This window comes from Struthio camelus, chromosome 18 (genome assembly GCF_040807025.1).
Source record: "Struthio camelus isolate bStrCam1 chromosome 18, bStrCam1.hap1, whole genome shotgun sequence".
Classification (NCBI taxonomy): Eukaryota; Metazoa; Chordata; class Aves; order Struthioniformes; family Struthionidae; genus Struthio; species Struthio camelus.
In genome coordinates, this window is record NC_090959.1 from 2,815,447 (window position 1) to 2,842,645 (window position 27,199).

A 27,199-nucleotide genomic window follows, 5' to 3' on the forward strand; every position below is an offset into this window, starting at 1 on the left:
GCCCAGCTGCCAGGGCTGGACTCCTGCTAGAAGACGACAAAGTTGCTGTGGGAGGAAGGTCTCTATAACGCAGCACTTTTGACTGTGCTGCCTGCTTGGGGCACAGCCGAGGCTACGGATGGTGAATGGGGGCCAGCCATGCATTGCAATTGATGGAATAACAAGTAGACTCTAATGTTCCAAAACAGCTAAATTCCATTTAATCTACACTCCAGGTTATTTTTGTGCCCATCCAGCAACACTGAAATAAGCATGTTTCCAATCAGGCCTGCAACACAACCACAACTTGTGCCGTGCGTTCAAGCCGCTCTGATTATATGGGTGCAGCCACTCTAAGGCCAAGCCCTGATGCTCTAGATGCACATATTTCTATGTGCATCTGTGCACCACAACACAGATGGCCTTTTTCAATTCACTTCCTGTAGTTGCCTGCACAGAAATGGGGTTTGCTCCTGCAGGCACAAGGTGTCCCACAGAAAGGAAGCCTCCTTCTGACAGTCAGTGCAGCAGGACCCCAGAGGTCCACAACGGAAGCCACAGGGGTAAGAGGAATGAGCTGAGAAAGAGAAGATCTTCAAGGTGCTTGCACGATAGCAAGACTAATACAGGAGGTGCCATCATCTTGACATCATCTTGACATCGAAGCAACTAAGCATTGGGTGCGGAGCATCAGCTAGTGAAAGCCATGAAACTGAATTCGCTGTCTTTTGCTGTGTAGCTCATGTGGCCTCTTCACTGAACTGGCAGAAAAGAGCTCACTCATCTTTCCTTCTGCCGTTTCAGTGAACTGATTCGTCTCAGCAAAGGGTTACAAAAGGATCAGACATGGCGCAGGGGAAGCAGCTGGGAAATGCTGCCCAACTGTCCTGTGTAACTGTTCTACAGCAGATACTCCTTTCCCCATGGTTAGCCCCTGTGCCCAGCATGTAAGACCCCTGAGGGAAAGGAAAACCATGGCACATCATTGCCAGCACAAGAAGAGACAAGACTGGTTGTATGACGTCAAGGAGGGAGTCTCCATGTGCAGGAGAGCTGGCTGGCCTGCAGGAACATTCACTGGGAGAGTTCAACCCCTTCCTTGAAGAAATGGGACAGATTGAACCCATCATCACTGCCCTCCCCGTGGTGTCCTCACACACTCACTGATGCTGCAGCACAGATCAGGAGCCAGATTGACTTCACCCTCTCTGGGCACTGTGAACTTCCTCACTTGTGTCCAAAATAGATTCCAGTGACGCTATCAGCATTATTAAGGTCAAATACTTCCAATTCCTACTGTGTTTCTCTCCAAGATGCAGAAGAACTGAGGATCTTGAATTCTAAAAGCTCTGCATAAAAGCACTTGAACTTAACCCTTCTGATGCTGGTGTCAAAAATCTGTTCAGGAGGGTGGACAGGAAGGTAGAGCTTGAGCCCCGTGTTGTTTCCTGGCTACTCAAGCGTGGCCCTGTGCCAGAGCTGAGCCACAGGCCCAGCCCCGCGACTGTGTCAACCTGGGCCTGCTGGAACAGCTGTATCAGGCTTGGAAAGGGAATGAGGCAGGAGAAGCTGCTACAAAAGCATCATTTAGATTTTGGGACCTGGCTCACCGCTGGTACCTGGTACTTGCTGCCCTGCTTCCTTGCACTGGAATGAGGCAGTACTACCATGCGTTGAGCCCAGCAAAGCAGACCAGGCCTGCAGTGGTATTTCAGCAGCTGTATCTTGGCTAATCTAAAGACCACTGTCACTTCTCAGTTAATCTTCAAGTTCTGCCCTATTCCTGCCTGACAAAGTTGCTTTCTTTTGCAGGAGGCAGCCTGCAAGAGGACTGCCTGTCCTACCCAGAGATGTTTGCAGCCCTTGCCGAGGGCCAAAGAAGGGGTCTTGCCACACAGGCCCCTTCTTCTGGATACAAACCCCAGCAGAAGGCATAAGCATGGTGTGAGACCCCTGCACACATCTCAGGGTGGTTTTAGTCCCCAGGCTGGGGCTGAAAGGCCTGCCAGTCTTCCCAAAGGGCCGCTGGATTTAGGGATGGCCTGGAGCCAGCTAGCCCTGCCTCTTCCACCTGTGGGATGTGGTGCCCACATCCTCCATCCCGCGTGTCCACCACCACCACTGTGCAGCCCCAGCTCACTTCCACTGGTGGCAGAGCCATCTCCGCAGCACAGCAGAGGAGCAGCCCCGGGTCACCTCCCATGAACCCTGGGACCTTGCTTCTAGGGAACGCAGTCAGGATGCAGATGACAGGCTAGACACCCACGCGGGAGAGATGAAAAGTCTCTGATCTAATTACCCAACTGGACATGCTCATGCAAACCCAGGAGCCATTCCATCTGGAGCTGGAAGTAGCTCTGTTTGAAGACATAACCCCACAGGGCTGCAGTGTTAATGAATACCAGCTCCCGGCCTTGAAAGCTGAGATGAAGCCTCATCTTCGGAGAGCTGCCTCGGGCTTGTGCTGGGGTGGGTGGAAAGGACAGATGCAGCTGGTCTTTGTAGACCTCCCCACTCCCGGGGTGAGCAGAGAGCCCTTAGAGTTACTACTGGTGGATTTTCATCTGTGTTTTAAAATCAACCTCATTTTTCTGCCAGAGTAAGAAGATGGCTGAGAAGTAGCTGAATTGCTCTGGCCTTGGGCAGCAGAGAGGTTACAGCTCTGCACCTGCGTACTAACTTCAGCTGAGCATCCCAGCCTGCTCCCACTGGGCCCTCCTGACCTGTTTTTACTCAGCGAGGAGGTTACACAGCATTCATCAGCCAGAAACTTCCCAGTTGGCTGGAGGTGACCCAAACCCACAGCAGATGGATACCATGGGACGTGGCAGGGATCCTGGAGTGGACCAGGCAGATACCGGGGCAAAGGTTCACAAGCAGCGACAGACTCCTGCTCTTCCCCACACAGCTATGCAGGTAGGCTGCGGATCCCCATACCACGGGAAGAATTAACTATACATCAACTCCAATTCACCTAGATCCTGACAAAGTCTCTCTGTGTTTTTGTCCGGACACCTCAGGGCAATGGCTTCGTCTTCCAGCCCTTGGAGATGAGCAGAAGTGGGAGCAGCAGAGGCAGGAGAAGCGGGGCTAAAGCCAGTGGAGAGCCCCCTCCTCTTTGGAGCCGCTCTCCTGTCCCAAGAGCTCTCCAGGTCTCAGCCTGCTCTCTCCCCTGGATAGTCAAGGCACACAAACTATTGCAAAGCCAGAAGGGCTGGTGTGGCTTTGGGAGACTGGAGCCACTCCAACTGCCCACTTACTCACCTTCTCACTACCAAAGGGTTTTGGCACTGAAATCCCCACGAGCACTGCTCCTCTGTGCTTGCTTAGTTCCTACCAGCTCAGACACACTTCCCCAGCTTATAGCAGAACAAATTACGCACAAACCCTCCCTAAGACAGTGTTAGAAAGAAAGGTGAAGAATATTAATCGATTGACTCCCAATTGGAGCCCATTGGAAAGGATAAATTATTCATCTGCCACATTGTTGGTCACAATTCATTTTGTTTCAGAGATGGAACTCGTCCAGATTTCAAATGTCTTTGCCCCTCTTTTTGCGCTGAGAGCATTTCCCGCAGCGAGCAGCCTTTGCAACCTTACGGACCCGCTTAATGAGATGTATTCTGTTCCCTGTCACCGCGTACCGAGCCTCCTGCTGGGGCCAGCTGAAGCCCCCGCCGCCTTGGCATACTGATATGCACCCTTGCACAAGAGCTGAATGCTTCTCCCCAACCGCGTTGTTCCCATTCAAAGGAGGAGGCTTTGGAAGAAGCCACAGTCATAAGCCAGCCTTGCAGCATTTCCCGTTCTTTCGATTCTCGAAGGTGGCCTAATTGCTGAGCTCTGAGCTCAGGGTAACTTCCAACTGCCCTTGGGGAGGCCACGCTCCAGACACTTCAAGACCACCTCATGATACCTCAGGGCTATCTCCTGCTAAAATGGGATGCAAGTTGGAGCCCAAACCTCACTGATCTTCTAGAAAAAAACACCAGGCCTAATCCTGATCCTCTCTGTAGCAGGCTCGCACCTCACCAAAGGAATTAATCTTGATGCTGGTTTTAGTGGGAGATCGCTTTTATTTCAGGAGCAGGCAATGAGGCAGCTGCTCCCACAGACACCATTTCACCACTGTGGAGGGCACATCGGGGCTGGCTCTCAGCCTTCCCCGTCCCCGCAGCTCGCCCAGCACAGTCATCACACACCAGATCACTGCCCACTGTGGGGCTAGGAAGGACTGACAGCAAGCACTCCTGGCGCAGATGCCTGGCAGCACACTGGCCCAGGCTGCTGTCTGGTCCTGCCTTTGCAGCATCTGCTTTCTGAATCCAAACGCCAGCCCAGGTGCCCCATGCTCGGTGGGGACCAGTGCCCCGTGTTACTGTGCGCGGGATCCTCCTTGCTGTCTAGCCAGGCGTAGGGGGCATCAGGATACAGCCCCTACAGGCTGTGTAACACAGTGACAGGCTTGGGCTTCCATTACAAGCTCACCCTCAGCAATACACACGCTCAGAGGTGCCCTGAGAGAGAGGTCAGGCTCCCTATTAGACCTTTTCCTTGCAGAGCAACCAACGTATGCCCATATGGCTTTGAAGCTTGCCAAGCATCCCTTGGTGCAAAATGGATCCCCTTCCTCCCAGCCCCAGCTTGCCAAACCATTCTGCAAGGGCAAAGCGCGATCCCACCCTGACGTGTCTCTATTTCAAACACATTGCACGTGGCAAGCTAGCTCCCTCCTTCCTCTTGCCTAGTCAAACACAGCATACAGAGGAGAATATCACCAGAGGGAACAGCGGAAACAAGCATTTCTCAAGGGAGCCATATGAAATTCCCAGAAATCCAGCAGAAAGCACTAAAGTTCCCAGCCTGAAGGCACGTCACACGCAGAACAAGGCACTCCCCTGTTGTGCAGCTGGGCAATGCTTCCTTAACAAATTATCTTCAATTTCCACTTTGAAAAATGATTCCTACCCTGATGCCCAGTGATGGACATCTTGTGCTTGCGGGTCAAAGGAAACATTTCAGCGGACACCAAATGCAATTCCACCCTTTTGCATTACTGGGTAAATTTCACGCCAGGGGAAGGAGTCAGTTGAAAATGCACTTTCACTGGCGTTCAGCTACCAGGCCTCCTTTACACTGTTCTCTTTGGGAGAAACAGCAAAATCCTCTTGTCAGGTAGCGCAGTGAGGAGTTCAAACCTATCTGTAAATAGAACCTCAATACAAATATGTTTTGCTAAGCATATAGTATTCAGCATTTTCTGCCTACAGAAAAGATTCTCGGAATGGAAGACATAACTCAGCTAGAATGAGATACAACTTGTTTGTTGTGGACTCGTATTTTCAGCTCCATTGACAGAGATGAAAATCCCAAAGGTCTCAAGCCTCTGTTCCAAGGCCAGAGATCACTGGTTTGGCAACGGGCAGGAAGAGATACCCACCTTGTCCCCAGCAGGACAAGCTCTGCATTCGATCATGTTGTTGACTGCATGAAGACATTTGCTGCCTCTACTAAGATGTTTGCTGTTTATGCCAAGGTCTGTTGCAATTATGCTTTTGACTGGTTTTATTAGTTTCTTATGACAGTGGTTAAACTTTGGATACGGAATGGGATAGGTGGTCACATGCTTCCTGACAGTGGAGAAATAAGAGCATTTAACTTGGAGGTGCATTTACAGGTTAGCTTACACTGTCCACAAACTAAGGAATGAAAAGATTTTAGCATACAGTTTACCTATAAGAAATATCGGACTGTTTTCCCAAGGTATTTCCATAGATCACTTCCTACTCTGATGATATTATATTACAAATGCAAAGTTTAGCGACAGAATAAGGTTTATTTAGTACTTTGCAGCTTAGCTATCAATGGTAATATTTTACAAATGCCTATGGAAGTGATGGAATGTGGAAAAATAAACCCTCTTCTCCTGAAAAGGCATCTTTTCTTTACCGCGTTTCTACCAACCCAGAGAGGAAGGATGTGAACATAGGAAAACCTAATGATTTGGTTTTGTTTTTCCAACCTGCGGATTCGTAAGAGAGGTCATTAGCAAGTTTACTGCCTACACACACAATATTTCCTACAAAATTGCAATCAATCAGATGGTGAGAAGGATGAACAGGGTTTGCATTTTTCTGTGCTTTATTGCAATGTCTCCAACATGCACTCAGGGGTCCAGATTGAGGAGCCTGTCAGAGAAGAGGCAGCAAATGAGACAGGCCACTGATCTATGCCAGCTATCCTGGCCAGCAGGGACAGCAGCAGCATGCACAGAGATGGGAATCCTGGTTATCGAAAAGACTTTCAGTGGCACCATTTCAAACCACAACTCCTGAAAACAGAAGTTCAGCATATTTACTCTGAACTTTGATTTCCTTATTTCCCCCCCTTACTTCCCTTTCCCCCTTACTTCCCTTTTGCTCATTGCTCTCGTGCTGTTTAAGCAAGCCAAGTATATCTCCCATGGCTCTGCTTTCACCGCACAAACGAAGCACCCCACGCTCTCTCTGCGTTTTCCTGCTTGTAAAGTGCGCTCATATTTACATCTGCAGACCTCAAAGTGGCTGGAGGATGCAAGGGTGAGCAATCCTGTGGCAATAAAAGTAAGGAATTTCTGGAGATGAATAGCACCCTAACCAAGAGAGGCTGTGATTCAACCAGTGAGCCCCAGCTGGGTCAAATTAGACATCCCCTTCTCCTTTCTCTAGCTAACGGGCGTATCACTGACTCCTCAGAAGTCACATGAAGCTCTCTTAAATACAGTCTGGGGAAAAGCAGTCAGGGAGAGAAGATCCTTCAGCATCTGTTGACTGCACAGGCCTGCTCTGTAAGCAGAGCTTTCTGGTGAGAGCCATTTGAACCAGCAGGTATCTTCCAGTTTGCTCAGTGCACAATACTGCTGCGTGTCGAGGTGAGCAAAAACAGTTCCCCAGGATAAAGTTTTACTTAGCTCCTCCAGGAGGATTGTTTCTCTGCCAAATTGGAGCTATCAGTCCTCAGCCACAGTGGCTTTAGAGTTGTTTGAAACAAGCAGAAACAATATGCAGACATGTAACATGGGACAACTCCGTGCTCTGCCGCTTTCCTGGCTCAGAGGTGTGAGCTTTGACTAAAACCTTCCCACCCAACCCTAATAACCCCATAATAACCCAAGGCTGAGTCTCATTTGGAAATGCAAACACGGGAATGTATTCCAGATACAGCAGGTAAGAAAGCAGCACTTATCATTTCTGCTAGCCTCTAGCAGGGGCAGATTTCCCACACCTCTAGCAAGAGCCCTGACAGTAGTATTGCTCTTCTCTGCCTTCTCTCCAGTCACAAAGCCCAGCCGGCCAGTGAAATGCCACGGAGCAGCTCCCAGGAAGGGTCAGGGACCATGTCAAGGACCAAGAGCCCAGAGCTGGGTCTTGTATCTGCCATGGGGCAGACCTCACCTGGGTGAGAGCAGTGCTGAGAGCGCTGCACTCCCAGGGCCCCTGAGCGTTCTCTCCCTTGGCTGCCGGCTGTTCTTTCTAGCCCCGAGCAGATCTAAACTGAGGCGGAAAAGCAAGTTCACAAAAAATCTGTTTCAACAGAGAAAGCTTGTTTCCCTTTTCCAGGGAAAACTTGTGACATCAGAAATCCCTGCTTAGCTCCACTTCCTAGTGGCTGGGTCCAAGGGTTTATCACTTCCAACAACAAAAAAAACCCCAGCATTGCTCTCTGCCATGCGTCCTGCCCCTCTGCAAATGTCAGCCAAGAAAAGACATCGTGGCCCACAGGAACTGGACAAAGAGGATTTAGCTTCAAGTTCTCTGACTCAGTGCTCGAGCCTGGCAAGCCTTCTGTCTGCTCACGCCGAGAGTCTGTCACTGGCCCTGGAACAGGACTCAGCTCCCAGGCGAGGAGTCCCGCCTGCTCGCCTGGCCACGGCCTCCAGTCCTCCCTGCAACGCCACTGGGGGCCCAAAGAAAGGGGCAGAAGGATATAAGAAAAAGGAAGAGTTAATTTAAGAAAAGGAGTGGTTCCAGGTGCACGCTGAACAGGACCACAGAGCAATGTGTAATTATAACAAAGCTCACTGGGATGTTTACACAAGAAACTATTAAATGAATGAATACATCATGCCAATACTGTGAAGCAGACAGTAACTGCACTGTCCTTTGGAGAAACAGATGAACATTTTATGAATTCATTATTAAAAAAAGAAAAGAAGTGAAATAAAGCATAGTTCTCTGAAGATGATTCCTTCTCTCTCTCTGGACTTGCATTTAATAAACTCGTACAGGGAGACACCGCTGAGCCTGGCCAGAGGGAAGCTCAGACAGAGGGTAAGATCCTGGCAGACACTAGCGAGACACTCACAACATTTCCACGACTGCTCTGCAGACCTGACAGCCAAGGGCTGCGTCCCCCTTTTCTTCTCCATTTGTTTAATAGGTAAATAGAGATTTTTCTCTAGCTGTCTTCTCTGGGATGGCTGACCTATCCTTGCCAAAACCTCCCCAGAAAATTCAGTCCTTAGCAGGTATCTGACACGGAAAAGTTTGGTCCAAATTTCTTCCTGGAAAGTTCCGGACGATTCACATAGCTCCACCTACGCTGCCCTTAACTCTTAATTACAGCAGCTAAGACCTGGCAGCTGGCCCTGGCTGCCTTGCTAGGAAAGGGAAGTAACTGCTGTGCCCCTTTGCTGCAGTGCTGGGCAGCAGGACAGGCCCTACTTGTCACCCACCTCCGCAGAGCCCCGGCTGCTCTGCTCCTCTCTCTGCTCCTGAGCGAGGCCAATGCTATGAGCTGGGACACAGGTATCTCTGCCCATCTGCCAGGACTTAAACCACATCCTTCCTCGACGCACGTAAGAAGCTGAGGGCCTGCCCTTTACACTGACCACAATGGCTTCTGTCCTCCACCTGAGGAGCATCGGTGAAGGTCTGGGCTGATCACACAGTTCATCTGTGTGTGGCATTCAATAGCCACAACTGTGGCTGTACAGTGAATTGCCTGTCTAATTGGAGGAAGGACTAATGCCTAGAGCATCCCAAAGGGAGCCAGGGCGTCTGGGCTCTTTTCTGGCTTTGCTACACACACTGGAGTAGTGCCGAGCAAACGGCTGAGGTTGGAGGAGCCTGCCAGAGCTGAGAGACCAGGCAGAGCTGGGGGCTGTAAACGCAATAACCCTGTCACCTGAGCAGCAGAGAGAGAGAAGCATGTGAGCCTGCTCAGACTCCTGGCCCCGGTGATGCTGAGCTGTAGCCTTACTCCACTAGGCCTAAACATCTGAGCCCTAGAAAAGCCCTTCTGTAGAGCAAAACAGACCTCCCGCTCTTCCTCCCAGGCCCGGGACTGCAGTGCCTGCCCGTGTCCACGAGCTTGTTTTAGTTACCAGCTTGTGTACTGAGCCTGTGCACGGCAGCACAAAGCTCAGCAAGCAGCTGAGACCCATCGCATTTGGGGCCGGGCTTGCTCCCATCTCCCAGCCAGGCAGAATAAAGCATCTCAGACACGTCCACACCACACTTCACTCACAAGAGCTCTGTGGCTTCGTGTGCCGCACTGGTCAGTGCAAAATCCTACTTATTCCCCCATTCCCATGAGCACACGTCATTCAGCTCCTTCATACCAAGCATCAAACAGTTACATTGAAGGGAAAGAAAGGGCCAGCCCTTCCCACAGCTGTCGAACAGAATCAGCCCCGAGCACGCAGCTAAACTGTCTTATTTGCTTAAGATACAAACAGGGATGCTGGTCTCCAAGGACTTTTCCTATCCCGTATTCATCTTTGCTTTCTCGCAGCTGTATTTAGCCTGCAACGCTGCACGCTGCAGACCTCTGCCCTCAAACAGAGGCAGGCAGGCTCATAAAGCAAGATGCTGCTTGGCCTAATTAACAGTCTCAGGTCTGCCTTCCAACAGTACAAGCTGCAGGAAGAAGGAAAGCGTTCACAGCAGGCATGAACTCAACACAAGGCTGGCAGTCAACAAATTTCATCATTTCTTCCCTTAGCAGGAGACTCTCTTGAGCATCCCACATTTTCTCAAAACGGCCCTCTCTCTGCAGTGATTCTCAACTGCTCCTCGGGAGCCAAGGCCTGAGGCACTGTGAGCACAGGCCAGGCTGAGCTCAAGCTGCCTGTAGCAGTTTGGCGCAGACTCGACCCCAGGGTCCAGGCTTCACTTCACACCTGGCTGTAGACAAGATCTCGCTTTGGCTCGGAGATGTAGCATGGATATCTACTGTTGCCATCTGCACTCCTCCCTCCTCTAACAGCCGCCACCTCCTGACTGCTGCTCCACCAAATGGGTTGCCAGCATTTCTGCTTTCAGGCCACTCATCTGCCCAGAAGTGTAGAGAGTACCTAACAGGCTCTCCAGAAGTGCTTCTGGAGACAAGGAGCATATAGAGACTCGGGTGCAAAATGAGCACGTTTAGTACAGACAGAAACAAAAAGGAGTGGCCGCTTGTTTCGCAAGCAGCTAGCAGGAAACACCGCCCAACATGCTGACCTGAGGGACCCTTCCAGATGCAGAGCACCATCATGCTTGGGGTGGTAGGACTCATTTCCGCCAAGCCAGTCCCATTCTGCTGGATTTAGGCAGCCTTGTGAGGTTTGAAAAACAACCTTGCAAGTCTGGGAAACTATCAGAGGAAATGGGTGTTTAACCTTGACTGCAATGTCCTGGGCAGGTCCTCACTCCCTCCCCTCAGTCTCTGGTGACTGGTGCCCCTGCAGTGGAAGGGCCAGCCAGTAAGGAGCACCATGAGCACAGGCCCCACGCTGGGATGTGGCTGCGCTGTCAGCACCTCCTGTAGACTGTGCTGCTCTGCCGGAGCATCCCAAACTCTGGGGACAGCCCCCTGTGCCCCAGGCAAGCCCCGCTGGGCAGCAGCCCCAAAACAGAGCAAGCAGCTGCATTTGGGGAGCATGAAGACCTTTATAGGGGTAGCTGAGCCAGTACCATGCTGTTCACTGGGAGCAGGCCTCACAAATGGGAGGAATTAAGAGTTTCCTCCATGGTCTGTAGCTGGTGCAGATCAGAGAGAGCTCAGACTCCTACATAGGGTCACAGGTAGAGCAGCTCCCCGCTGACGCTTGCCTCCTGGGACCTTGCCCAGCTGAGGTTGGGCAGCAAACTCTGATTTACCCTGCTGGTAGGGCCCTGTCCCAGCCTGGGAACTACAGCCCATTCCCTAGGCCACCCCCGGGATTGCACTAGAGCACAAGGGAAGGAAGGGCCCTTTTTGCTGCACAGTGCAAGAAACAGTGATGCTCCCAGAAATGGTTTTCCTGGGCTGGACTCCAAACGCAGTCTGGGAGGAGCTATGAGACAACCACTGTTAGAGCCACACTAGGAAGGAGAGCCTAAAGGCTCTCCTGAGCACCAACGCGCAAGCCCTTTCCCTCCTCCAGCACTGCTCCCCCTCCTCCAGGTGCGCTGCAGTCAAGGCAATTGGAGCACACACAGGCAATGTGACGTGTTGGGGAAATATGGCCTTTGCTGCCTGTGAAACCACGGCTGTCTATGAACATAAACACGCATATCACACAGGGTCTAATGCTAAGCAAGAAGCTGGGATCATCATGCCTTCTGTTACAAACCCATCTGCCCCGTCACCCCAACACAGTGCTACAAAAGTCTCCTATGACCCCATACTTACCAGCTTGGTTTTGTCCATGGCTGCCAGGACAGCAGAGTTGAGAGCTTCCAGTGCGGAAAGCACATGTCTATATTCTCCGAGATACGCTGAGAAATAATCTGAAGTGGGAGAGGAGAGCACAGTTAGCTTCTTGAGCAACTCCTTCCTCCTCACCCCTGCACAAGCTCCAGCTGAAGCACTCGCCTGCCCTTGTCCTTGGCCACCTCACTTCCTGCCTGTCTGGCCCCGGCTGTAGCCACGAGGGTGCCAGGCTCAGCGCTTGGCACTCTACGGCCCAGGCCGCAGCTTTCATAGCCCTCTCTTGGGAGTGATGCCTCCTGCCTTGCACTGAAAGAATTGAAACTGAGAGCCCTTTCCTATCCCCAGGGACAAAACATCCTGGAGAAAAGCCCAGATGCTCTGTGACACCCTGTCGGTACAATTGGGATTCACATGAAGGGACCGTCAGTGTCACTTAGCCAGGAACCCAGCCCTGACCACACCAGCAGTGCACAACCTCCCCCCCGCCAACCCCGCAGACCCTCCAGAGACAGCATGCTCAGAGAGCAGGAAGAGCAGCCTACTTACCACACAATTTCTCCGTGTCTACATTGCTGCAAGAAACAGAAAAACAAATTGTTAGAAGGTGGGAGCTCTTTAGGAGTAACAGTCATAGGGAGTAGGGTCTTGAGGGCTCATTTTGAGACCGAGGAAATTTGTTATTGCGCTGCCAGCGTTATCTTTGAGAGGCCTATTGGACCGAAGAGCATCCTTCTAAAGCCCTATTCTTCCCATGCCATGGGAGCAGGTCCCTTCCCACGTCCCCTTGACTAGCCAGGCAAGCTGCTGGGTATATCCAGGGATGACAACCTTAATCAAGAGCAAGTAAAGCTGCTCCCTGGGCATGTCTTGTCCAGCAGTAAGAAAACGGACCTGAAGCGCACTGGGCAAGTGACTGCGGATGCAGGATGGGGCCAGGAGGAGAGACGTCAGGGAGAGGCAGGCACTGCCCTGCACCCCCAGGCTGGCAGGCTGGATTATCAGCCCCATTTCCAAGTCTTGAAGCTGACGAGACCCAGAAGCTGATTCTTTAGGACAAGCTCTTTCCCCAAAAGTACAAAGCACTCAGACAGGGCTCCCTCCTCACACTTCCCTTTATCTCAGCCCAGGTCCTTCCTCACGGCTGTTGGGCTTCCACCACGTGACACCAGCCCCCCTCCAATCCTTGTCTACCACACACCTGCCTCTGGCTGCTGCTCCTCCCAAGTGGCTTCTCTCCTGCTCTCCAGCGGGTCCTAAGCTTGGCACAGGCTGAGCAGCATTCCAGAGCCCTGTGGGGTCTGCCCGCCAGGACCCAGCTGTCCTCAAACCCCTCTGAGGGGGCGAGTGACCCTTCAAGCGACCAGCAGCCACAGTGCAGGGTAAGCCCCGGGTGTTTTGGGACACACAGCCTAGGGCTGTGACCCACTCCAGCTTCAGTAGGGCCCTCTTGGGTGAGGACTATCCTAGTTATCCAGGGCTGCCTTCAGGCTTCCAGGGGGCCCAGGGCTGAACAGCTTCATGGGCTGCACGGTCAGTTGAGAAAATGGGTCATTCCTGGGTTCAGAAACCTTGGGGGGAGACTAGGGGGGCACAATCCTTTGCCTCTTTGTGGCGGCAAAGCGCACTGCACAGGAGAATCAATGCTAGCATCTGTGCAAGGCTGGGACAGATCATTAAGTTTACGACACCTGCAGCCACTGAATGGATGATAGAGAGAAAACTAAACACTGAAAAGCTTGTTCCTTCACTGAATCTCCAAGAGTCCTGTGGGGAAAATAGCATTTAACAGGTAAGCAGAGACACTGCACTGCTGCACGCAAACGGGCAGCACAGCCAGCCTCGTTCTGCTGACTTCTCCCTCAGAGCACATAATTCGGCGAGTCTTGAATACAGAGCTAACGGGCATTACAGACAAAAAGGGCTGAGCTCCTTCATTATGATAATAAAGGCAGCATTGAGGTGCAGCAGGAGGAGGAAACGGAGACCAGAAACAGCTGCAAGTGCTCGGGACGGGCATTGGACACAATCACAGGTTTATCTGAAGGTAACAGTTGAATTCACGGAACCAAAGCTGCTCAGGCAGAGCTGCCTGGGATGCCCAGCATCACCTGCACAGCCTGCAGGGAAAATGCCCCAGGATATCATTTATTCAAATCAGCCTCCTCTCCAGAAATTCTGCTGTGTCAAAATCCCCTAAACGACGGCAGCTATTTTTGCTCCTGACTGGGAAGGTAGAAGAGAGTATGAAAGAAAGAAATTTTTAAATGCTGTTGCACATGGATGCTCTGGTGATACCTGGAGCTTGCTGGGCTACAAGTGTGAGGACGGCTGCACTGACTCTCATGGTGTCATCTCTGCTGCAGTTGACGCAGCACAGGCGAATTCAAGCCACTGCTGCATTGCACTGTTCCTCCACTAACACTGCTCCCAAAGGCAAAGTGGCAAAAATGCCCCAAGGTGAAATTAGACTAGAGCATGTCCAAAACGTTGTGCCAGAAACAGCCCCAGTGAATGAAACAATATCTTTCTACAACTTTGCCCCAAAGATCAAAGGCTGGTTTCAGTGTCTCAGGATTTCTGCTGGGTTTCTACTTTATTTTCTTTAATCGTGTTCAAATCATGAAAATATGCAAAACTCTTTGGGTAAGCCCATGCCCAAGCTTTTCATTTCTGATCTGCCATATCTCAAATTTTAGGTTTCCCCATTCCTTACATGGGAAACATTACATCCTGTCACTGCTTCGGTTGGAAAGAGACCTTTCCACCTAGTCCAGGAAAGCTTTAACAACACAGCATATTGCACAGCATTGCAGTTTTACACTTAGTGATATAAACCCAACCCTCAAGTTGTAGAGCAGGCAGCAGGCTCTGGACTCAGGTGCAATGCAGCCAGTTGGTAAAGTCTCCATGAACCAGGACAGTGTCCCCAGCTGTCCTAAGATGTAACATGGACCCACAGGGCCCTAGAGCAGCAAGAGGGCCCCAGAGCAGACCAGGATGGGCATTGAAATGCTGGGACTGGCTGTGGGTGACTGTCCCAGAGGAAGGAGCTGACTCAGAAGGAGGACGCTCTTGTGCTTATGGCTTGCTGGAGAACCCACTTCCAGGGTACATTAATAACGGGAGCGATTTGAAACAAAACTTGGTCATGTTGACATAAAGCAGATTAATCTGAGAAGATTCTCAGGAGAAACCAAATCCCTTCAGCATGAGAAGTCATCATAGCACCGGTCGGTCAGGGGGACCGACCTTTTCACTGCAGACTCCTGGGTTTAGCTTAGCTGCGACCGAACACCTTTTTAGACAACAGAGACGAGCAGTTTCAGGGTATGATCTCACTGAGCTACTTTAAACACCTACTTTAGGATCTAGTTAAGGCAGGGCAAGTTATCCACTTTATATTTTTATCCACTTTAAATAGTATTTAGAGTTGCCCTCAAGACACAAGATAGATATTCAGCAAAACTAAAGCAAAACCAGAATCCTGACAACTCCACTCTTTCAAACTTTGCTGGTCTCATCTTTGAGCAGCTCCATGCATCCACTCATAGCTCTGCTAGGGTGACGGGTTTGAAGTACAAGTTACAAATGGAAAAGTGTCTTACTCCTCCTTATTTTTTTTTTTTTTTCATATAGTTTCTGAAAGTTGCCTGGAGCCTGCAGTGCAGCTAGGAGCGCCCTGCTGCTGCACTGTCACAAGAGACTGGCATGGTAGCATCCACTGGCTTTATTGGTTAAAACAGTGCCCCAGAGCAATAACCGGAACCACTGGTTCCCCTCCAAGAGATGAGTAAATTGGGAGATGTGGACTCAAACTAGCAAAATGTGCAGTTACGCTCTGAATGCACGTTACCCAGGTGGCTGCACATGCAAAACCCAGAGCTGGAAATGGTTTCATGAGGACAGCGAGAGGGCCACCAGCTGATACTGTTGCCCATTTCCCAATCTTGACTCTAGTGAGTGGGGTCCACGTGACAAAAAGCTACTATCAGCACCAACTCTACAGCTTCTCAGGAGAGACCAGTGGTTATTAATAACCTTTTGCATTCTGTCTTGCTGCTCAAAACAAACATTAACTAATTAATCACTAAAACATTGATCAATTAAAAATTGAACCAATCACCCAGAAAGATCCTGTGGCAAAACCAACCCTTTGGGGGGTTTTCCAGTGGGGGATCTACTTCCTTTCAAATACAGTCTGTTAGCAAACCAACCCTGTATGGCCACCTCTTCCCACATCTCACATTCCTGCTGCGCCTGCATCCCTGCCTTACTAACGATGCAAAATCACTCCCAGCTCATTTGCTCTTCCTCTGGCAGCTTGGAAACATCAACTCCCAGGGCATGCTATGGCAAGGCTAGGGGTAGAAGCGAGCGCAGCAAGCAAATTTTAGTCAGGATGGTGCCATTTCTATGCTAATAAAGGCTATTTCACACCAGAAACCAGAAGCAGCTGATGTAAAGGCTGCATGTGATGGCAGAGCAGCTTCACCCTGCTCCTCCCTCTGAAATCCCTTTTCTCCCTCCAGGAGAAGAGCCCTACTCTCTCTCCAAAGCACTTATCCTGAGACTTCCCACATTTCCACATAGCTGTAATTTGACTGTTCTCAAATCCCTGATTAATTGTAATTACGCTTGAACTGATGATGAAGGATGTCACCATTATGTCACTGGAATTTTGTCAGAACGCGCCTGGAATTTATGGAAGAAAACATCAATCACCCAGCAAAGCAGAGGGGAAGTGGGGTTTTTTTTGTTTTTTTTTTTTATCGTTTATTGTTCATGTGGGAAATCTCTGATCATCACAGATCTGGTTTCCAGACCTTTACAGTAAACTCTACAGAGTTTACTTCCCTGAGTTCAAAGACCAGCACAAGCTGAGCGTTTGAGTATCTGACCAAACAGGGAGACAGGAAGAAAGTTTACACAACTCAACTCTTCCACAGAATCAGAAGCTTGAGGTTGTTTCATCTGAGAGGTTTTTAAAAATACAGGGTTCAGTGCTCCTATAGAAATTTCAGCTCTTTCACTCAAAACTTCATGTGGCTCAGGATCAGAGACATCGGCTCTTGGCAGTCTACCTCAGATTGCCTCTCACAGTGATCTCACCACTATCTCTTACAGAGAGGCCGATTTGCTAGACCTTATTTTTCTAAATTTCCCTGACTGGTCCAGGACAGAAAGATACGTGAGGGCAATACGACACTCGCCTGGGTACATTTCATCAGTCCCCTGCAAAGAGCAAAAAGCATACAACTTATAGACGTTCAGTCCAAAGGCCCTGATAAATGAGCCTCTGTCAAGTTGTCCTACAGGTCTAGGAGAACTGTCTAGGGCGATGAGACGGAGCTCCTGGGCTGGGGAGCCTCTGCCAGCAGAGCCTGGCTGCGCCGTGCAGGCGCAGAGTGACACCGCCAGCGGGGACCCCCCTCCCCACTTTTACTGTGGTTCCCATGGGGGCCAAGAGCAGGGAGGATCCAGCTCCCGCACCAACACCTTGGGATCTCCTCGACCACGTGAAACCCCCAGCAGTGACTGCTGCTGTCGCACCCAGCTGGAGTGCAGACAGACAGACAGTGGCTCAGAGAGCTAACTGCACCCTGTCTCTCCCAAAAGACACTTCTGGCGCAAAGGAGATTTTTTCACCCCTTCCAAAAACATTCCTCTTCTCTCTCTCCTGGAATTTTCAGTGAATGAAAAGATAATTTTGCAAGGAGACGTATTTTTCTGTTCTGCCCTAGTGCCAGCTTTGGCATCAAGCTTTCCAATAACTTAAATGAAACAGTGAATCTAGCTGTTGTATCAAACTGCAGAGAAAAGCTGAATTCAATTTTGGCATAAAATACTACTTTTTAAATGTCAAATAATTAGAACAAAGAGCTATTGTAAAGCCAAAATGAAATAATTGTGATAAATGTAAAACAAAAAAACGTCTTGCACGGAAATGCAAAATCTTCAACCAAAACCATTCAAACACGCCTTTTGGATTCAAAGTTCTTTTTACAGGAAATATTCTGACCTCCTTTAATTGTTCACACCATCCAGGCCATTGAAAACATGCCGAGATACGCTTAAGGTTTTATTCCACCTGCTCTAAACTGCCTGATACAGCTGACCGAACGCACACAGCACCAGCGTGAGCACCAGATAAAAAAGGAGGCGGAAGGAAGACTAGAGAGGAAGGAAGGAGAGACAGAGAGGAAAAGAGAGCGTGGTGCTGTGGCTCTCTGGAAGGAGAACAAATAATGTATGAGAGCTCTAAAATATTAATCTTCCCAGATGTCAGCTCTATTCCCCAGCAGAGCAGGTGCAGACTTGCAGTGATGAAAGACAGTGAGGATATGTCTGGGCAGCACTCCATTACCTGGACAAGGATAATGCCTGGCTATAAGAATCTCCTTTACTCTCTCTCCTTGGGTCAAGCGGACCCTGACAAAGAAACACAGTCCTTTCAACCTCTATCTGAGGAGCACAGCACCCTCAAGGCCAAATCCCCTCCCTGGAGTAAGCGTGAAACTCTCCACTGAGGAAATACAGCTATCCTCCAAGACAGAACTTCCTCTCTTGAGAAAAACTATGGGATATATAAGACAGATACAGATATATTTTGTAGTCCCAAAGGGCCTGCAGAGGGAAAAGTTTGCCCACTGACACCTTTAGGGGTCATTCTACAAATCGGCAATGTTTCTTCTCCCTCATTTTTCCTGATTCTTCATGACTTATCCACTGTGGTGGGCAGTAGGAAGACCCCTAGGATTTCCACGAGTTCCCCGATCCAAGCAGGCTCTCCAAGCGCTACGCCAACTGGAGATAATCTTCTCATCTGAATCTCATCTCTGCCCTACTCTGGCAGCAGGGCTACTTTTCCTCTCTGCTCTCTCTCAATCCCACGCCACATAACAATGTATTCTCTGCTGCTTCTCCTCCTGTAGACTCACCTGCCAGAATGGGACTCAACACACAGCTGCCTTAGAAAGCCACGCACTCAGAAGGGCTCGATTTAAAGTCGAGGCCCTCTGCACAGCTCCGGGTTTAGAGAAAGAGTTCTTCATGCAGGCCAAAATCCTTTTACTGAGCAACATCTCATGCCCAGCCAAATGCTGGGATCGAGAGCAATGCACTCGAGACTGGAGTAGGACAAGACGGCAGCACTGACCTAGATACAAACACACCCTAGTGCAATTGCACTGGACTAGAAGTCGCTACCTTGTGAGAGCTAGAGCTCATGCTCTTCCTTTCAGCTGGACATCTCCCAGGGCTTTGCAAATAGACACTGACTAGAGTTTTCCTGGGATTGTCCAGACTCCTCCTGGTCTGCTCCAGACACGGTCCCATCACCAGCGACACATGCCCTGCACTCAGGAGAAGGAGTTCTCAGGGAGGCCAGTGAAAACGTATTTTTTGTGCCTGAGTTGCCTTGCAGGCAATTGGACTCCTCACAGCCAGAGGGAGGAAACACATCTGCTTTGGGAGCAAGCAGAGAATTTTTCTCCTGGCTTTATTTAACCTCTGCACCTGCCTCACAGACAAGAGAGGGAGTTGGCTGGTAGCTTTCTGACACGCACATGAGGTGCCTCTGAGCTGCCTTGACCTCCTTGCTCCTTCCCCCACTTGTCCCCCTGGGGCAACGTTTCCTTGGGCTGCCCATCCCTTTGGAAACCAAGGGCCTGTCTGCTCCCTGGCCGCCCAGGAAACCCATTTCACTGCACAGGCACAGCTGCTCCACTTCCTTTTTCTACATATTGTTCGCAAGGCTCTGAGACAGCCAGCAAGCTCCTGACACCATTGGCATATGGTTTTCTCTGCACTTCACGCCCTGAAGCAGCACTGTGCGAGCCAGCGGAAGGAGCCAGCGTGCAGTGGCAGAGCACAGCTAGCATTTTACAATCCCACCTCCTAATGCTCCTTCAAAGATTTTGCTAATAGCGCTTGAGCCCTCCAGTGCAGGGGCTGTGCTTTGCCCCCCCAGTCCTGTCCCAGCTGTCACCCAGGGAGAGGCATTGTTCCCATCACCCTCATCAACACCAGGTCACGTTCAACTGAGGCTTTCTCACAGCTCCCAATTTTTTTTTTTTTTTTAATCTCCTCTCCTCACTACAGCTCAACGCAAAAAGTCATTGTCTTGCTCCTTGACCACGGTGGAGCCAAGGGAGCCCTGCCACTGACAGGAGGAGCTGCAGCTCCCCTCTCTTAGAAAGGTCAGAGGACACGAGCAGGGCTCGGTGACTTCTTCTCCCAACAAGTCCAGGGCAGTACATCACCTCTCCTGTGACGGAAGAGCCACTCCAGAGGTATGTAGGCTCCCAGATGGTCACATTTTCCTGTCCAGAGCAGCTGCATGGGAACAGCATGACCTGTGCATCAGCACAGGCGGGGAACTTATTGAATGAGCAGCAGCACTGCTGGAACGGACCTGAGAGGGATGGTGGATGCTAGGGTGAATGCACGTCAGCTGGACTTGCTCAGTCCTGTAAAGAGGAGGCTAAGTGGAGAGCTAATAGCAGCCTACAAATATTTGAAGGGAAGATAAAAGGTGATGGAGCCAAACTCCTCTTGGTAGTGCCAAACAATATAATAAATGGTAAGAGTCACAAATCGTGCCTTAGAAAATTCACGTAGGGCACCAGGAAAACCGTTTTCCCTAAGAGGGTGGCTCAGCCTTGGAACAGATCGCCAGAGACAGGAGGATGTCCATCCCTGGAAGTCTCCAAGGCTTGGCTAGGCAAAGCCACAGCCAACCTGACCTAGCGTTAGGGATACTCTTGCACCAGCAGAAGATGAAACTAGAGACCTCTGAAGGTCTCTTCCCACCAATGCTCTGTGACTCTTCGATTTCAGACTCAAGTAAAACAGCACTGAGAATATCTTTTAACATGTTCTGCTGAATAAAGAAATGTATCCTTTCTTATGTGAATCCCAAAGTAGTCATAGGATCTGCAGGAAGAAAGCTTTGCTAAGCGCTTTGCCAACACCTCTCAACACAAGGACTGTAGAATATCAGACAGAATTAGCAGGTTTCAGGATTAAAATAAGCTGAAAGAATAACAGTTTAACACAACACGTTAGTTTACCTGCGCAACTCACTTTCAGAGTATGTGGTAGGTCTCAATGGGTTCAGAACAGAATTAGACAAATTCCTGAAGAAGGCAGCTATTAGAGTTGATGGTCTTGTCAAGAACATCCCAAACTGCTGATTAATAGCAGCTGGAAGGGTACAGTCGCTACTTATACAGTCTTCTTAAGTATCTTCTGTTGACGCCAGTGGCAAAAAGATAGTGGGAGAGACAGACCTCTGATTTTGGCTCTTTTGGGGTTCTTCCATACGCTCACAACACCTCCATGGCGGGCGCTATGGGCAAGGAACGTGCAAGGGGAATTTATTGCACCTCAGCTAACTCCTAGACCAGAGTCACCGCAAGTACTGAGTGAGGGGTGGAGCAGACCTGACAGGAGAGATCAGGATCACTCCATCTAGACCTCACCTCCACCTGACAGCGGCCAGCAGAGCATGCAGGTGTGGTGCCAGTTCATGCACACAGTGTGCACCCTTCAGCCTGGGGAAATGCAAATTGCTGCCTCTTGGGGACAGCAAATTGCTTTGACAGGGGAGGGAAAGATTTTCAGTCTGGCTCCCTAATGAAATGAGGCTCACAAAAATCATAGTCTCTGTCTAGCTGTTTCCTCTGGTAAGGACTCGTGAATCCAGTAGCCACCTTCACCCAGTCTCAAAGATAATCAAGTTCCCACAAGCACAAAGAAAACAAGCAGCAACGGAGAGAGAAAAGGACACTCCAGTCCCTCTGCTGAGGGGAAGGCAGGGGTTCCAGCACAGCTCTTACAAGGTGCCAGAGGTTCCATAGAGAAAGTCTCTATGAGCACCCCAAAAATGAACACCAAAAAATCCCACTCTGTATACAAAGTCATAGGAAACCTCCACCAGTCACACCCCGCTCAACACCGCTCGACTCCTCCGTTACCTGCCGTTGACCAGCGGGTGCGAGGATCCTGTGCCCTGCCTGGTGCACCTCGATGAGTTACATACATCTTCATACAAAAACAGAGCACGACCCACTACATATCTAAGCTGAAGTCTTTGGCAAGGTCAATGAAGTGACGAGTTCTCTAATGCATCTAGGGGCTCCCCAGAGCCAGATCAGGCCTGTTTGCCTGCCCTAGCCAGGGCTTCTGTGCCATATGGCTGGCGTGACAGCAAATGCCACAGTTCAGTGCAAGGCCACAAGCTCAAATCCAGCCTGGAGCAGCATGAAGTGAAAGCTGACACTGCCTAGTGACGGCTGGGCGCTGTGTGTGAAACCAGCCGCGGGTTCGATCAGCTCTGGGAACAGACTGAATAATTTCTCCCTGGGGCCACACCTGAAGTCACCCATCCTAGCTGGCACATGGCTCCAGGTCAGGGTTAGAGCACTCTGCCAGCCATGGCACTGCCATACGCTGTTTAGGGGGGTGGGATGCCATTTACCCGATAATAAGCTCAGTGCCAGACTCCCACTCTGTGAGATGCCATCTCCTCTTCCTTCACAAGCTGGAGATCAGGCTGAAGAGATCTCCCTTCCTCACCATGCAGCTCCCCTGCTGCCAAATCCCAACTCCTGACCCCCCTCCTGCCTGCTCAAGCCAGCATACCCCAACCTGTCGGACCCTTCCCCTGCTTCCCCCAGCCTTGTCTGCCTGCTCTACCCCGCCCCACGGGAGGCCGGCCCTCTCCATCCCGAAAAGGCAGAGCTGAGCAGTCCGCATCCCACTAGTCCTGCTGCTTGGTGAAGCTGTCCCTAGATTGTTCCTCCGTGTGAGGGTGGCGGATCATGTTCCAGCCAGGTCTAAGAACATGGAGCACCCTTAAAAGGGCCTCAGGACTGGGCCATCCCATCCACCATTGCAGAAATCAGGGCATCCTACTAGGGCTGGAGGGAAGAGGGTCTCACGTGTTTGCTTGAAGTTACTAACCGCAGGACTATGGAAACCAGCTGCAGGATGCCTTCTGTTCTTCATGGCATAAAGAGATCAAAGACACAGAGTGGTCATGCCCTACTAATAGATGTTACCAGCTCAATGCTGCAACTGCCACGTTGTCATAGCTACCATGCTTTCATTACAAGTAATGATTTATAGAGACAGTACCGCAGCAGATAGGGCCATACACAGCTCTTGGAGATGGCCTGTTCCCCCGGGGCCATCTGTCTACACAGAGCATGCAGAGCCCACAGAGGGGCCCGAGCCAGCCTGGCACCATCAGTCAGGTCAAACAGGGGCCTGACCCATGTCTCCGTCTGTCTGGGCTCCTTCACTCCCCTGAACACAGCAGATACTCCTGGTGCTGAGGTGAGCGTGGAAGAATTGCCCCAACTCAGGTCAGGGCTAATGAGCTGCAGCGCTCCTGTCTGTTGCGGACAGCCTCTGGAGTTGAGGGGATCAACTATCTCTGCTCCTTAGGCTTGCCGGCATGTGTGACAGACACCAGTTATTATATCACCAGGGCTGATGGGGAGAGACAGCTATTCTCATGCAGCACCTGAGCACCCTGCCCCAAAGACAAGCAGAAGAGTCGCAGTTCAGCAGCCCTGCCTTGTCGGCAACACGTCAGACTGCATATGGACAGCAATAGCTCAGTCTGCAGGCTGGTTTTCTTATTTGCTATGCACCATGGTGGTACCTATGCGACTTCTGTCAGAGCTGTTTCATCTGCTCTGGACAGCTGGGGGAAGCCCGACCAGAAGGTAAACCAGGAGATCTTTGCCATTCAGTTAAGGTCACAGTTAAAAAACCCTGCTTTCTTGCAATCTGTTTTTTTCCAGCGGTATTGTATTGGGGATGACTCCAAAGTCCCCCCAAACTGGAGCCAGAGGAAAGGATACGTTGCGCAGGAAAGGGAATGGCTCACTGCTATATCCCTGGAATCGCAGCCCAGAAGAGAAAGAGGAGGTATTTGTAGGACCCCTCCTGCTGCCCACATCCTACATGCCAAAATGGCTGTACACTCAGCAGCAGGTGGTCACAGGTGGGAAGATGTCCTCCAGCCCTCACATAAGCAGCACAAAGCCTCCTCCATGTCCCTGTGGCTGTCTGGCCTGGCTTGCATTATATGGATTATATAGGCTTAAAGGAGAGACGCACTGGGGGCAGTGTACACATGCTGACTTCTTTGCGTCTCAGCCTCACCACTAAATTGGGGGCATCAGCTAAAGTCACCACCCGGGCACTTGGCTGCAGTCAGTCATCCTCCTTCACCCTGTTCTGGGTTGATGACATGGGGATTTACAGCTGGGAACTGCTCAGTATTTGTGGTCTGTGGTTCTGCACTGGTGGTTCTCAGCACCTGTATCTCTGTGCAGCACAGGCCCACAGTGCCTGAGCCCTGGCTTGCTGCAAAACCCAAATTTCAGAGAGTAACCTCTCCCGTGCTGGGGAACTATTCAGGTGCTGTCCTGACCAAAGGGGTCACAGAGCTGCAAGAACTTCTCAGGGCATAGGGGAAGCAGAACCCAACAGATCCCTCTAGTTAACACCCATCTACAGAATAGACAGAGATGCAATTACTGCTCCCGTTGTTTAGGAGTTTCTTTTTTTAAAAGAAGCTGGCCTAAATTCCTATTTACACTGACACTCAAAGTCCGTTTCTGGTGGAAAGCAGCCCTTACATAAGTGAAAAGCAGTCAGCAGGGTCAGCAGTCGCAAAGATAACTGTCTTACAGCAGTCATCACGTTGCCCTCACAGCACCACATGCTCCTCCTGCATATATTTCTACAGAGCTGTGTATTTCTGGAATGTAACAACAGAATGTAATTTTAAATGGATGTTTGCTTTTGTGGCACTAAAGCAAATCTGATAATGACTGTTCTCAAAATGTCTGGCTTCTCTCATCACCCGTACTTGTAGCTGGTGCTCTATGGATTTTAACATCTGCAGGTTCCACAAGGTGGATTTTTATCTCACCCTGACTATTTATTGCACCCGCCTCCGAATGCCCTCCATCTGCAGTCAAGCAGTTTCATACCCTCTTTTGTCTCCTCTTCTCTGTGCCACCATGGTACTTACTCCGAATGACGCCTGTCAATGCCACTGAACAACTCCCACAGCTCCTCCGAGCTCAGGATTCCATCAGCAAAATAGTTCTTGAACTCCTCAAATGACAGCTTCCCATCATCTGCATTTAAATAAAAGGCAAGAATAATTATATATCTGCAAAGAGAAGCATACAGGCCCCAGTCATCCTCCCCGCAGTCTTTCTACTTGGAGCGTGGGACGGTTGGGCATGTTATGCATAATAATCAGAGCAGAGATTTCATTGGAAGCACATCCCAACACACAAAGTGTCCCCCTCCACCCCCCGCCAAAAAAAAAGGAATGCTGGCAAACAAGGCCACTGTTGCTGGAATTTCAGGTAAAAATTTCAGCGAGCCCCAACCCTTCCAAAAAATCCTGCTGTAACATTTTCAGAAATGTGTTTGACACGATATTCTATAGATTTTCCAAGCTGCATTTCCATTCAGCTCTCCACAGTATAGAGCCTACTATAAACAGCACAATGCGGACTGTATCAGTTTTTTATGGAAACAAAATCTTCCAATTCATTCACAAGCTTTTTTTTCCCCCTTTTGTGGAGAACTTGAACTTTTGGGTTGCATTCTGATCCGAAACAAACGTGGCTCCTGGAATCTGCACTCTACCATGAAAGACAAGAGCCCAAGGGGGATGGCTCAGCAAAGCGACTTGGAATTTTGGACTTCTTGGTTTATGGGTGCCAAATTTAAAAATCGTTAGCAGAGCCTGACCCTCAAAAGCTAGGGGCTCCAGCGGGCATCCAGGAACAGAGTTATCTGAGCAAGGGGCATGAATAAAGCCCTGGACTGAGTGTGGAGCCTGAGTCAATTCTGCAAGGGATGGAAAGAAAGCCTGGTAGATCCTGGGCAGCTCTGCTGCACGGCTTGGCTTGCCTGCCCCTCGCAGTGCTAACAGACACACCAGAGCCAAGTCTATGCAGGAGGTGACAAGACACCAGCCAAACCTTCCAGGCAGTTATCACCGCCATGCTCTGAGCCTGCCTCTGTCTGCAGTTGCCAAGCCAGGGAGAGCAGGAGGGCAGAGCCTGGGGTATCACCCAGGGACTGCACAGACACGGTGCCCACAAGGTGGGCATGACCGACAGGCCCCTGCCCACAGGCCTGCAGCAGTGCTGCTTCCCCCTGGAGAGGGCCTGAGCTCTTCTCTGCAGCACTGGAGCGTGGAAGTCTAAGGAGAAGACCTGGCCAGTGTTTGCCACCTCCCTGCTATGACGCTACACGAGGAACACGAGGGTGATGGAGTAGCAGGACCTGGGGTGAAGGGGAGCTCACAGCAGTTAGTCCTGCCCAGGAGATTTGCACTCAAAGAGCGAAGCAGGGCAGAGTGGAGAAGGTAGCTAGGGCAGCGCTGGGTCGGGGAGAAGAGGAGCAGAGGGAGCCCACAGCTGCCCCCCACAGCAAAGCCCAGGGTAAACACAGGGGGAAGAAGCTGGGAGGCAGAAGCGAGGCTTGGTGGTTGCCAGCAATCGTGGGCTCTATGGGCACTGCCTGCCTCCTCTGCTGTCCCCTCCTCACCACGTGTCCCAGCAGCACGGTCAGCCCCAGACGACGCAGCTCGGCTTAAGAAAGGCAGCAGAGATGCACCCATAGAGGCAGCTCCTTCCCAGGGAAGCCCACTTCCCCAGCCCTGGCCAGGCCTCATCTCTGCCTCAGTGTCTTTTCCTCCTGGGGAAGCAGAATGGCTGTTTGCTTCCAGCCGGAGAGCTGTTTGCCCTTGACCTCCTTCACTTTTTCAGCAGATACCCCAGCAGGGAAGGGCTGTGCTGCTTCTCTCAGGCCCATACTGTGAGGGGGAGGCAGCGACAGGAGCAAAGCACTCACCGTTCTTGTCGGCTCGCCGGAAAATCTGAAAGAGAAAACACGACACACTTTAGAGACACAGCAGGGCGAACGGCACTGCTGGCTCGAGTGAGGCAGCACCCAGCTCTCCCCGGCTGCTTCACGAAAACCACTTCCTGGACCCAGCAGCCGTGCAAAAGCTAAGCCCAGGCTACCAGGGCTGTGAAGGACAATGCTGGACAGGTTTATTTGAGGGAAATTTCCCTTTGCAAATGATTAAAACCGTTTCTCTCCTCTGATGCACAAAGCGCTAGGCTCACCCGCTGATGACTTGGCAGGCCCAGCGTTTGCACAGAGCACCTTTTAGAGAGCACAGACGGAGATGATTGAGAAAGAGCATTACCCTCTTTCTCATTTTTGCTACACCCTTGTGATGGAAAGTGTTTAATTTTTCAGATCTCTTAAATGAAAGTGTATGAAGCATAAAAATATTCCGCAATGGAAGCACTTTGTGTATCATCTCTGACACTCCAACCATCTGCACCAAAGAGCAGCTCTCCTCTTGCACTTTATAATCACCCTTTACAATACCACTTCTTCCTGGGACACACACTCACACGCACATGCACACACACACACCACTGCTGCCTTCTCCAAGGGTAATTAATAACAGAGCCTCTTGGGAATTTGCTGATGAAACATT

The 27,199-nt window shown here is 50.6% G+C and overlaps 1 protein-coding gene across 1 annotated transcript in view; it reads right to left on the bottom strand.

Moving 5' to 3' along the window:
- Nucleotides 1–27,199, bottom strand: part of NECAB3 (N-terminal EF-hand calcium binding protein 3) — a 55,504-nt gene that overhangs the window by 18,022 nt on the left and 10,283 nt on the right. Inside the window, exons 2-5 of the mRNA XM_068912774.1 lie at nt 26,539–26,563; nt 24,692–24,800; nt 12,184–12,209; nt 11,617–11,714 (exon numbers count right to left, since the gene is read on the bottom strand). Coding sequence (XP_068768875.1) covers nt 11,617–11,714; nt 12,184–12,209; nt 24,692–24,800; nt 26,539–26,563 — 258 coding nt within the window. The remainder of the gene's footprint in view (nt 1–11,616; nt 11,715–12,183; nt 12,210–24,691; nt 24,801–26,538; nt 26,564–27,199) is intronic.